Source organism: Oncorhynchus keta, chromosome 26 (genome assembly GCF_023373465.1).
Source record: "Oncorhynchus keta strain PuntledgeMale-10-30-2019 chromosome 26, Oket_V2, whole genome shotgun sequence".
Classification (NCBI taxonomy): domain Eukaryota; kingdom Metazoa; phylum Chordata; class Actinopteri; order Salmoniformes; family Salmonidae; genus Oncorhynchus; species Oncorhynchus keta.
The window spans coordinates 26,940,460-26,953,390 of NC_068446.1; the positions used below are offsets into that span (position 1 = coordinate 26,940,460).

Here is a 12,931-nt window from a genome sequence, read left to right on the forward strand (position 1 = left end):
CATCCATACTGTACTGCAGGTCTGCTGGTGGACTGGGAGAAGTCCCTTAGGCAAAGCCAGAGACTACTGGGCTTCTACTGCAACAGTACAGAACCTGCTGTGCCCCCTGACCTGGATGTGATGAGATGATGGGCTATGGATTAGGCTCAAGGAAGGGCTATTGTACTGTATGAACCCAGATAGGAGAGGTGAAGGGACAGGTAATAAGCCTATTTTCCACCATGAGAAGCATCACTGGTGTTTCAACTGAGTAGGTTCTCAGAAGCATGCATTCTGAAATATACCAATAAACTACGTTGCATTCATTAGTGCCTCGCACACAATTAGATGGCGTTTCTAAGCTACTTAGTCCTAATTTCAGCTGGTAATGAAGTACCCATATTCATATCAAGGTTGAAATAAAGTGGTGGACAAGATACTCAAAACGTCATTAATTAAAAAATACATTTAAAAAACTGTGAAGAGAGACTGGAAGTCACACATGGCTGTCTCACATTGTCCAAAACTGAGCAAAGACATTCGAATTTCAGCTCTAGAATAAAAGCTCAAGCCATACAAAATGTGTATGATTCACCTTCTGAAAGCAGCCGCAGTGGTCGTTGTGCATGACTGGATCCCAATCACAAAATACAGCTCTAGCTCCTCGCTTACCATTCCTCTCATACGGTCACAAACAACAGCGACCTTCTTCACACACTGCTAAAGCAATTGCTGTCTATACCGTTCTTTTGTATTACAGTACACAGAAGTAGAGATGTCAAAGGGATCAGCCCTCTCCACTGCCACCCCTCACCTCTAACACACACACACACACAGAGCCAAGACCCTGAATTCCCTTTCTATCCCTCTGTGTTGAGACTTGTCAAGTGCCAGAGTATTCCTGATAAACAATCAATATCACTGTTGGCTCAATATAAACTATGTGGCGTACAGCCTCACACAAAGACAACATGAAGCTCTGATGAGTTGAGCAAAATCCGTAAGAAACTATTCCCATTTTATTCATTCCATGATACATTTAAGAATAAAGTTTGGTGGACATTAGAAAGAAAGAATAAGTGAACGGTTAAAACCCAGGAATTCAGTTCAGTGCATAACGAGGCTACATTGGCAACAGCAGTGGACCAAAGATATTTTAAATAAACACAGCACTGTGCCACGGCAACAGTATATTTTTGATAGCCCTCCAGTTGGACCATTTCAAAAAGCCTCTCCAGCAGCACTCTGTTTGTGTTGCCAAGAACTGAGGTTCTTCTCACGTCGACCTACTACTGAACCTCAAACACCCTAACTCTGAGCCTCAAACCTCCTAACGCTGAGTCTCAAACCTCCTAACTCTGAGCCTCAAACCTCCTAACTCTGAGCCTCAAACCTCCTAACGCTGAGACTCAAACCTCCTAACTCTGAGCCTCAAACCTCCTAACTCTGAGCCTCAAACCTCCTAACTCTGAGCCTCAAACCTGCTAACGCTGAGTCTCAAACCTCCTAACGCTGAGCCTCAAACACCATAACTCTGAGCCTCAAACACAATAACTCTGAGCCTCAAACACCATAACTCTGAGCCTCAAACACCATAACTCTGAGACTCAAACACCATAACTCTGAGCCTCAAACACCATAACTCTGAGCCTCAAACACCATAACTCTGAGCCTCAAACACCATAACTCTGAGCCTCAAACACCATAACTCTGAGCCTCAAACCTCCTAACGCTGAGACTCAAACCTCCTAACTCTGAGCCTCAAACCTCCTAACTCTGAGCCTCAAACCTCCTAACTCTGAGCCTCAAACCTGCTAATGCTGAGTCTCAAACCTCCTAACGCTGAGCCTCAAACACCATAACTCTGAGCCTCAAACACAATAACTCTGAGCCTCAAACACCATAACTCTGAGCCTCAAACACCATAACTCTGAGCCTCAAACACCATAACTCTGAGCCTCAAACACCATAACTCTGAGCCTCAAACACCATAACTCTGAGCCTCAAACACCATAACTCTGAGCCTCAAACACCATAACTCTGAGCCTCAAACACCATAACTCTGAGCCTCAAACACCATAACTCTGAGCCTCAAACACCATAACTCTGAGCCTCAAACACCATAACTCTGAGCCTCAAACACCATAACCCTGAGCCTCAAACACCATAACTCTGAGCCTCAAACACCATAACTCTGAGCCTCAAACACCATAACTCTGAGCCTCAAACCTCCTAACTCTGAGCCTCAAACCCCCTAACGCTGAACCTCAAACCTCCTAACTCTGAGCCTCAAACACCCTAACTGAGCCTCAAACACCATAACTCTGAGCCTCAAACACCATAACTCTGAGCCTCAAACACCATAACTCTGAGCCTCAAACACCCTAACTGAGCCTCAAACCTCCTAACTCTGAGCCTCAAAGCTCCTAACGCTGAGCCTCAAATCTGATAAATCTGAGCCTCAAACCCTCTAACTATGAAACTGCCTGCCTTGACAAGCTTTCATCCATTTCCAAGACATATACACTGATAGTAAACACAGCAAAGACCATGTCTTATCATATCCAAAACTCTGTCCATGTGGGTATATAATAATAGATATGATACATATTTGTACGAAATACAAATAACAACTGAATAGGAATTGGGAACACAACCACAGAGCTGAAGTTTAGCCTAATTGTTTGTGTTTTTAATTCCTTCTATCTCAGAATCCTAATAGCACTTCAGAGACCCAAGTCAGTTGTTATAACTGGCTCCTGTATACCAGTTCTGCGCCAGGACTTTGCAGGCCAAGGAATCCATTATAAGCATCATTCCACAAGAGAGACATTGCCAACCTGGCTGTGCCTGTCACAGACAGCTAGCTACACCCTGGACTGGCCAAAAGTGAAAAGCCCAGAAAGCTTCCTCAGTTCTAACCTCCCCTGGCTGCCGATGAGAGGAGTTTGCATATTCAGGTGGAATTTAAACAAGGCATCATACTGTAAATATTTAAAAATTCTGCTCACCATGCTCCCTGCCGTGGAACCTGGGTGTGATATAAAATGCAGCCAACCTTCGACAGACATCTGCAACGCCGGCCACATTGGAGTCCCCGTCTCTATGACAAGAGCTCTAGGTTTTATAACTGCGGGCACTTTTCAGGGCCCCCGCCCTCCCACTTTCCCCACTTTCCCCTAGTGACAATCAGACAGTCAACAGGATCAACACATGAAGGCAGCTGCTCTACTTAAGACCCGTCCCATTTTTCCACTTCCTGACATGAATAAATAAAGACTTTTAAAAAGTAGAAGACCCTCCCCCAACACTCTGGAGAGGCCAATAATCAAAATAAACTTCATTAGTATGTAGATTGGCACACACAGGCAGGGAGCGACCATCACTAGATGCAGTGCATCTGATGAGCGGTGGAGAGGGACAGCACGTACAGGACTGTTGTGCCACTCAGGACACCGAGAGGAAAAGTGGGGCAAGCATTTCTGTTCCGAATGAACTCTCCCCACCCCCATTCCGGCAATGATGCCTTCAGAGATACCAGTCTCTTCCCAGCAGGGGTTCTTTTGGAAACTGTTGGGTTTGTGAGAGCAGCGAGCGGCACTTCAAACACAAAGTGTCCAACCATGGCGAGGGGTGCAGAACATTTCGGCATAAATTAAAGAAGGGCCTGCTCTGTCTGCTACCCCCAGAACAACTGTTACACACAAAAATGGTTCTTGTTGAGGCTGGGCCTAAAAATAATTGGGGAAAAACTACATTTTATAACGCGCTTATGCAACGCAGGCACTGATTACACAAAAGCAAAACTATTATGCGGGTGGATCAATGTATACAACCGTGCAAACTATACATACAGCATGTGGACAAAAAGACAGGCCTGTGTTGAATGAGAGAGACATATCAATAGAGGTTTAGATTTCACATCCATTACAACAAAACATAGAGCAAAAAAGTAGAACTTGAAAAATGACAGAAATTAATGAAAGTTGGGTGCGTTTTAATATGGTGAAATGGTTGGGCTGTGTAGCGACCGGCTCAGGCCTGGCTCGGCCCGATGCTGGGTTCTCCCTCGGGGCACTAAATGCAGCTCTAACAGACTGAATGGATGAGAAAATGGGGGCATGACAGTGCACTTCCAGCACAGTGGGATTTGAGACTTACAGATCTCCAGCAGACACACAACGCATCAGTGGCATGGTCTTACGAAAATAATCAAAAGAATCCAATATTGACAGATAATATAAGCTGACATGCTTCAAAGTACTCTACCATGAAAATGTATGCCTTTACAAAACAAAAGGTGGGTCATCATTTTATGTTATTCATGATCATGTGATTCACCATGATAAATTCAGGAAATATCTTCCATGAATTTCACATGTATGCTTACAAGTATTAAACCCCTGCAAACTCATTGTCTTGCCCTAATCCCTCTTAAAATGGATATGATCCTACATCTCTTTTCAAATGCTGCTGTAGGAATATCCTGGTTTGGCTGTCACTTCGTAGCACAGGGCATGCACTTAGTCATGGCAAGGTTTATTGACCATACTGATACTAGCTTCGGGTTATGCCCCTTAAGCCCACTACCACAACCGAGTCTCCATCCTTCAAGCAGGTAAACCTGCTGAAAATGATTTGCTAATCACAGAGGTTTAGGGGTCAGCAAAAACTCAGTCAGACCTTAAAGGAGAATCGCTTATGATTTCATGTAAATTAAACTTGGAAGTGAAGAATCAAATCAGTTTCTTGGAAGAGGTAACAAAATGTTTGCATGTATCTGCATTTGTCAGCAACAGAGAGGAAAAGAAGCAGTAAAGGAATAATGCGTGTGTTTAGCGTTAGCAGCTTGTGTTTAGCGTTAGCAGCTTGTGTTTAGCGTTAGCAGTGCCACAGCCCTTCAGGTTGCCAGCAGAACCAGAGCGGCAGCAGTGTTGTCTGGCACGCTCTGCCTCCCTCTCTCCCTGCCTTCCTCTCTCCTTGCCTCAGACAGCCAGCAGACGAGAGGCCTCACACAAGCCTGGTACGGCCCTGCACCTCCCGGCTGCCTGCCTAGCTGGCTGGTCTGCTACAGCTACAGTACAGAGTAGCAGCACACTGTGGAGCTCAGCCTGGCTCACTCCCGTTATCAGACCCTCTCAAAATCCACCCCAGGAAAAGGTGCAACTTGAGCTGGACAAGAGAGCAGCTCTCCTAAGGTGGAGGCAAGCGGGTAGTTCATGACTCACAAATTAGTACGGCAAAGTCCCTCAACCATAACTCCAGCTTTAGAAAACTATAGCAGAGTGCTTTTTTGTAAACAAAAATGTCTTCCCCTCATTTAGTTATTATAGGTCTATTATTCTTCAGAATTCAGATTTATTTGTACACATTGTCACAAGTGTTTAAAAGTTCAAATACATAGGAATGTATTATTATGTTGTGACCTCTCACCTCAAGGAAAAGAGCCCATCTCTGCTGTTTTAAAATGAACTATTTAGCTTTATTAGCAATCATCTAAATATTACAAACAACACAGATATTCTACTACCATTAAACAAGTCTGAATTCACTAATGTTCCAAACGTTTTAAGATATGCATATGAGCAATGCAACAACCCAGTTGGCTGCATACACTAGGAGTGTATTGCCTTCCAGACTTAATTTCAAGACCAAAAATAGAACTTCTTGTCACATCACACTTGGTTTACCAACTTCATTATTTCATTTGGATAATCTCAATGAATAAACAATACATTCATCAGCTCATTTGAACCATTCATAACTATATACTGGACATTTCAGTAAAAATATAATACCACTACCTGAGACATCAATAAACGTTTGTACATAAAATAGGCCAAGGCCTTAATGCATTATTATGTTTGAACTGATACTATTCATATAAGGCAACTCCATAAGCACACTAATAATACAACTGCCACCAGTATTACTACAATGTTAAGTTAAAATACTATTGAAATATACATTCAGTAAAACGTATGGAACCTGTTGCATACAGCAACATGAGGAATTTAGCCTAATATTCTTTCCTCTACTGAATTAGAAACAGTTCTTCACCATAACAGTTTAGAACCATCCAAGAAAAACCCAAACCCTTCTTCCCTGGATTCCTCTTGCAGTGCATTTATTCACGGAAACTACAGTACTATTTATGTCTTCAGCTATTAAAGCAAGGTATAATATTGATTTACAATCCCTTTATTACTATGTACTTTGGAATTAAGTTAAATGCAATTCCATTTGAAAATGAACAAAAAATGATCATTTTACTGGTGAACTACAGTAGGCCTATACGAAGACTTTGTGGCTATACCTTATTGCGTGTAAATGGCAGCTAAAGGCTATCAATAAATTGAAGAGAGATTTTTTTCTATTTTTACAGTTTTACCCAAGTGAAATACATCCACCTATATATTGAAATAGGCTCCTCAAAACCAGCCATGGACTGTAATAGGCATGCCTACCTTGCAATAGAAAGGTCATAGGCTACTTAATTTATCATATAGGACAGGCAGTGCCTTTCTTTACATATCACTTCTCTCTAACTTTTACATTCAAATTGTATTCAATTTTATCTAGTCAATTACAACTTAATTAAATGTTAATTGGATGCATACTAGATCAACATTTATTTTAATTTAACTAGATGTCCAAACCCGTGCGTCAACCTGACTCAAAATAGGCCACATTCTCATGCATACGATAAAAATACAATTAGAAAGAATCAACATCAGGTAAGAACTGTGGCTCTGACTTGTTCACTATTACATATTCTAAATAAACATCCTGATTTCACAGTATGCTGAGTAGTGTTCTCAATAAACTGATAGACTATTTGGATACACAAAATACCGCAAAACACAAGTGCACACTACTTCATGAGAGAGAGAACAGACACTAATCCTTATCCAACGACAAGCTATTGGTTTGTATTGCCTTTTTTATTTCCAAAGATTATAAGCATTTAAATAATTAATCAGGACATCAATACTAAACCGAAGTGCTCCCTTGCCTGACCACAGTTCTCGGGGTGGTTTGTTGTCCCTCCTAAACTCAAAAATGAGTAGAATACTTCGGGGAAAACGCTCCCATACACAGGGTTGATAGCCTCATTTTTGATGATACTTTATGATTAACAATTCTGATGATACTTCCGGCATGCACAGCCTGCATCGGTCACAGCTAATGAATGAAAATGCGGATACTTTAGCCTTATACTTCCTCAAGGTAAACAAATTTCATGAAAATCTGAGACTAAAAATATACGTTAAATATGAGTCGGCATAATGCTATTGAGTAAAATAGTGATAACAAAAAGTCTGAAGTTAATAGGAGGCTGAGAGACTCGGGTTTCCGCGTCTCGTTATGGACTGTGCCAACAACACTCATCCCGCCCTTTTCTAAACTGAAATATCATCTGCATTTCACAGCCACGTTCAGTCAAGACAGACGCACATGCATAATAACTCCCCCCAAAAAGTAAGGAATAATTTACCTGAGTAAGACAGAGAGGAGAGTACATCATGATGAAAAGGAACTTATAACAACTTGTCAGGTAGAAAAATACAAACAAGTTAGTGAATCATTATTTTAAAGTTCATCATCATCATTGCACCTCCACCATCGCCTCAATTGACTTGCAGTTTACGTCCACTGAGATGTAAGCCCTCAAACACAGAAGAAAAGTTCAACTTAAAAATACTGTAAAATAAAAAGAGTAGGCTAACTTTTAATACAACAAATTGGGAAAGCTGGGAAATGAAAATGCTCGGGCAATCTGTTCCATTTAGGAAATGGGGGGAGAAAAAATAATCAAAGAACGAGAAAATGAAAAAGAGGGAGGAATTAAATGACGTTATGAAAATAGCCCATCCCCAAAAAATCACTTAAAGAAGCAGTAACCCTGATTCCATGTGGCAATACCAGTTAAATCCACGAATTAAACAAAGTAATGTGCTTAGATCAGGTGCAACACTGGTACGGATGGTTAGAAAGACAAATGGCAGAGGACTTTCTCTCGCCCATGCAAGGGCGCACACTCCCTCCCTCGCATCGCCTATCTCAGCATCGAGGACAGCCACATTGCATGTGCGCTTGTAGCGTTAATTCAAAATCGTGTCTGTGGCAACTTGCTGCGTAATTGGCCCATGAACCATTTGAGTGCGTTGGTTCACAGATACAGTAGCCTGCACTACCAAGTGGCCTCATGACTAAACTACAAAATGAACTACACTTAATTGAACTGTTATTACTACACTTCATTAAGCTGCGGTCCCGTGTGGCTCAGTTGGTAGAGCATGGTAAGAAAATGTAGGCTCTCACTACTGTAAATGACTCAAATGTAATGTAATCTAAGTTCAACAGCTTTAGGAAATGATCAGAATTGCTAAGATTTGTTTGAAAAAAAACTCAGATGACGTAGATATCCTAATCATGCAATTATAGCCTACCATTCAGATAACCAAGCTTCTAGATGCATCATCCGTTACAAAGGTAACTGTTTTCTCTAATATATGCATGCACATAGGTAGGCCATGTCACACTGACATCTATACAAACGAATAATAAGCTATACACGTCTGTGCGTAAAAGCGCAGAGACGTCAGTGGTGAGCATACTGTTACTTTTCATTGAATTCTGATGTAAGCTACTTTTATCAATTTCTACAGTATTGTATTTATTATTGTCAGATGTGACTTGCACACAAACAAGTGGTCGGTGTAATGACAATAATATTTGGAGAACTATCCAACAAAGATGATGTCTTTCGACTTTATGGACATATTCTGCTTTTGTAACTATGCACACAACAACAAGTTTTAAACTAAGGGATAGTAAAAGTAGCCAATAAAGTGTACGTATAAAGTCATTGTAGCATTAAAGTTTGAAAAGACTCCAAATGTTACACAGTTTGATTGATATCAATGGTTGGGATTCTATACTAAAATAGGCTCAATATTCCTATATGTCCCCTTAAAAGATATATCCCAATTTCATCACGAACACAAGAGTATCAACGACTCTCCATGAAGCCAGAAGAGAAAAATGAAATATAAACTTTCTTGGTCTACTTTAAGTAAGTACCAGACCAGTTTATATCTGGCAAAGTTGAGAAAACTATTCTGAGATCAGTCTGAAGGGACAAGGTTGTCTGCATTAATATTAGTTAACACCCTGAATTTGGCAATAACGTTATATAAGCCAAGTATAAACTAATAACGGAATCCAATCCATGTAGCACAAGTTTAATGTCTGTAGCGGTTCGTTGGTGGTGGTGGTGGTGGGTAAATCAGCCTTCATGAAGTGAAGTGAACTGCAGTTCAGACATAACTGGAATAATTGGCCATTTTGTTATCTATGACATCCCAAAATATAACGCCCTGAATATATTTATTTGATATTTCCAAAACAGTAGGCCAGAGAAAATACATTGCTTTCACACAGACTCTAAATATCCCCATGCCAATTGAGTGCACTTTCAAAACACTCCGATTGCAACTCTGTGGGTTATAACGGCACTAGATCCAGGGACCGAGCGCCTCTGTCGGTCTATGGTTCAAATTCAAGCCGGCGCCCCTGCGGCTCTGGCTCTGGCTGCGGCCATTTTCTGCTGAACAAACTCTAACCGGGCTCAGAGTATATTGGCTTTGAACTTCAACATCCCGTGGTGAATATACATCTGCGCTGCACTACTCAAACTGGCAAAAAAAAAACGAACAACTTTCACTGCGGAGAAGTGCCAAAACGCTTTGTAGGCTATATCAATCATTACGCGCAGGTGTAACATAAATACACCATATGTCTGCATTTCTAGCCTTTCCCACAAATACTCCGCTTGGCTGAAAACCAACAATAAAAGGAGTAGCCTGCCGAGAAAGACGGAAAGGAGCAGAACACCAAAATGCAGCTCTACGCAATCTCAATTTGACTTTACAGAGTGCACACAACTGACGCGTGATCATTCTCGCCTTGCGTGTGTTGTAACATGGACAAATAAAGATGAAATTGATTTGTAAACGTACCATTTCGAAGCGAAACTGCCAACCCCCCCAGACAAGTTATAGTTTATGCAGCACCGCGGTTCAAAGCATGGTCATCTCGTCGACGGGTTTTATTATTATTATTCCATATCCATTTATCCGCGAACAGAAGTAATCCGTGGTCTTCAGAGGGGAGAATAACCCGCAGAGATCAAATAGAAACGTCCCACGCGAAGTCTGCAGCGTCAATCCCCGTAGAATCTTCGCTACAAGGTAAAATAGGACAACATAAAGATTTCCCTATAATATAGCTACGGGCTGAACGATTTCGGGTAGATTCCTGCAAACTGTACACCGCTTGATGGTGTCGTAATGTATAGTGCTGTTATTGTTTGTATATCTTTAAATTACAGAACTGATCCTTCGGTCTCATTGATTTGCAGCATTGTAGGCTACACATAGCCTAGATGTCCTTAATATGTGGTATCAATGCTTCGTCTGTATGTGAACGTCCTTAAAGACGTCCCGAACGATGGGCTCATAGGATATCTTACAGTCGTCTCGGAGAAGGAATAGATGAAACGCGAAGGTAGTGTGCGTGTGTCTGTGTGCGCGGGTGCGGGTGTATGTGTGTGTGTGTGTGTGTGTGTGTGTGTGTGTGTGTGTGTGTGTGTGTGTGTGTGTGTGTGTGTGTGTGTGTGTGTGTGTGTGTGTGTGCGAGAGAGAGAGCTAGTGTGTGTGGCTTAACGCGTTCTATTAGCGTTGCACTTGATGGCGTAGTTTATAAAAAGCAAAAAGACAACAATTGCCCACTGTGAGCCGCTATTACAAAACATGTTGTAATCTCAGAGAGATATACATTCTATTATAGAGATATAACAGCCTATAACAATATTGGTCTTGTTTTTAATGTGTGTGTGTGTGTGTGTGTGTGTGTGTGTGTGTGTGTGTGTGTGTGTGTGTGTGTGTGTGTGTGTGTGTGTGTGTGTGTGTGTGTGTGTGTGTGTGTGTGTGTGTGTGTGTGTGTGTGTGTGTGTGTGTGTGTGTGTGTGTGTGACCACAGACGGTTATGCGTCCATCCTCAAGGAAAATACATCTGAAGTTGACTATAATAGCCTAATATTCCAAACACAAGATCATTTGTACTTAATTAATAATTATTCATAATTCGTAGCCTAATCGTTTCTCTATTGATATTCCCTTTTCATGAATGTAGCATAAGTATTCTTATAAATGGACTTTTCCACGAAATTACCCCTGCGCGTTCAGCTGGTTTCTGCAGCTTAATAATATATTTAGAAATATATATATATATTACCAATATTCTTCAAAACATAGGAAAGTACGTGGCCTGTGACATGTTATAACTGAAAATATTTAGGGAAGTCCTGCATAAGTTTATAAGTGTGACATTTCCAAATAATTAACCCAGTGTGTTCAACTGCTTTCTGCGTTTCAGTTCATTAGGACTAAAGTGTTTGACAACTGGGTAAGACTATTTTAAGGATCTTTAACAAACCATTTTCATAAGTCATTTATAAATTGTATGTTCACCATTTAGTAATCATTACCACCACATTAGCAAACCATTTACCAATCATTAGTAACGTATTTCGGCAGTTTCAAATCTAAAGTGAGTGCTATTTATACTTTATAAATACTTTATAAATGTTTTGAGTGACCAGTGTAACTTCTCGCAAAAATATGGACCTGCCATTGGTAGACATTCCTGCAGTACCTGGTAAAGAATAAACACACAACACAGGATGTTCAAGAATATATATTTTCTTAAACATCTATTTCGTTAAACATCACGTGTGAATAACTAGCTTACTAGCATTTACAAATGTGGGAGTAATGATCAATAAATGTTGATCAGACTGTTTATAAATGCCTTATAAATGGTTTATTATAGACCCTTAAAATAAAGTGTTACTGAAAAGTGCAGGCCATGAGCACATTCTTCCAAAATGATAAAGCAGTGTAATATTACTACATAGTTGTAGAATTGTAACAGTGAAAATTGACCTAAATGAATATACATTCTTTGATTGAAGGATTTGGTCTTTAGTGCAATTATTCTGGTTTGAAGAGATTGTCTCTCACTTGCAAGCCTTTTTGTCGCTATCTAACCTGAACTAATGATTTTCAGTAGCAATGAAATCCCCAACATATAGGCAGTTACTGGATTATTCTCCTCTTTCGATTTCCCTTCACAGTTTTACGTCAAAGGTCAAACGGCCCTGCTAATTAGAATCTTAATAGCATAATTTGATGAAGAATATTAAGGTCTTACCGTAAGCCTCTGGACTAGGCTTACGAGCTTGGTTATGCAATGGGATAATATACCTGTTTGAATTTAAGTCTCAGGTTTGCATTTTAACAGTCAACTGATCATCCAAAATCCATACTGGAGTATTTGTTAATATATGAGACAGAAATGAGACAATCCATTCAAGAGTTGGAGAGGCAGATTGTGTGTGTGTGTGTGTGTGTGTGTGTGTGTGTGTGTGTGTGTGTGTGTGTGTGTGTGTGTGTGTGTGTGTGTGTGTGTGTGTGTGTGTGTGTGTGTGTGTGTGTGCGTGCGTGCGTGCGTGCGTGCGTGCGTGCGTACGTGTGTGTGTGAGAGAGTTTTCTTCCTTTTACTTTTAATGCACTTTTTATTTGTTAATGGTGCGATAATGTTTGATACAGTTAGATCTCGGCCCGAACCAGGCAAACTTGACATTATATTCTGTTTTAGAAAATGCTGGTTTATACAATTGAAGCATGATTTCCATCAAATCTGCTAATGGAATACAACATAATTTGCCAGACTATTTAACCCTTCATATGCTAAAATAAAATTGTAACTTGTTGCTCAACTCTTGGATAACATTATTGTTTTTTAAATCGATTGGGGTGAAATTCATGTTGTTGTTTTTTTACCATGCTTTGATTATCAATAACCGTAAATGTATAATTTGAAG

The 12,931-nt window shown here is 40.5% G+C and overlaps 1 protein-coding gene across 7 annotated transcripts in view; it reads right to left on the reverse strand.

Annotated features, from left to right (window-relative positions):
* LOC118359172 (nuclear factor 1 C-type-like) overlaps nucleotides 1-10,916 on the reverse strand; it is a 151,500-nt gene extending 140,584 nt beyond the window's left edge. For 5 of the 7 annotated variants that reach the window (XM_052480468.1, XM_052480467.1, XM_052480465.1 and 2 more), the window contains exon 1: nucleotides 2,991-3,118. In XM_052480468.1, coding sequence (XP_052336428.1) covers nucleotides 2,991-3,068 — 78 coding nt within the window. In that variant the 5' untranslated portion in view covers nucleotides 3,069-3,118. Of the gene's footprint in view, nucleotides 1-2,990; nucleotides 3,119-7,477; nucleotides 7,924-10,004 lie in introns of those variants that run through there. The other 2 variants (XM_052480466.1, XM_052480464.1) reach the window with 2 other exon arrangements.
* Nucleotides 10,917-12,931: the final 2,015 nt, after the last annotated feature.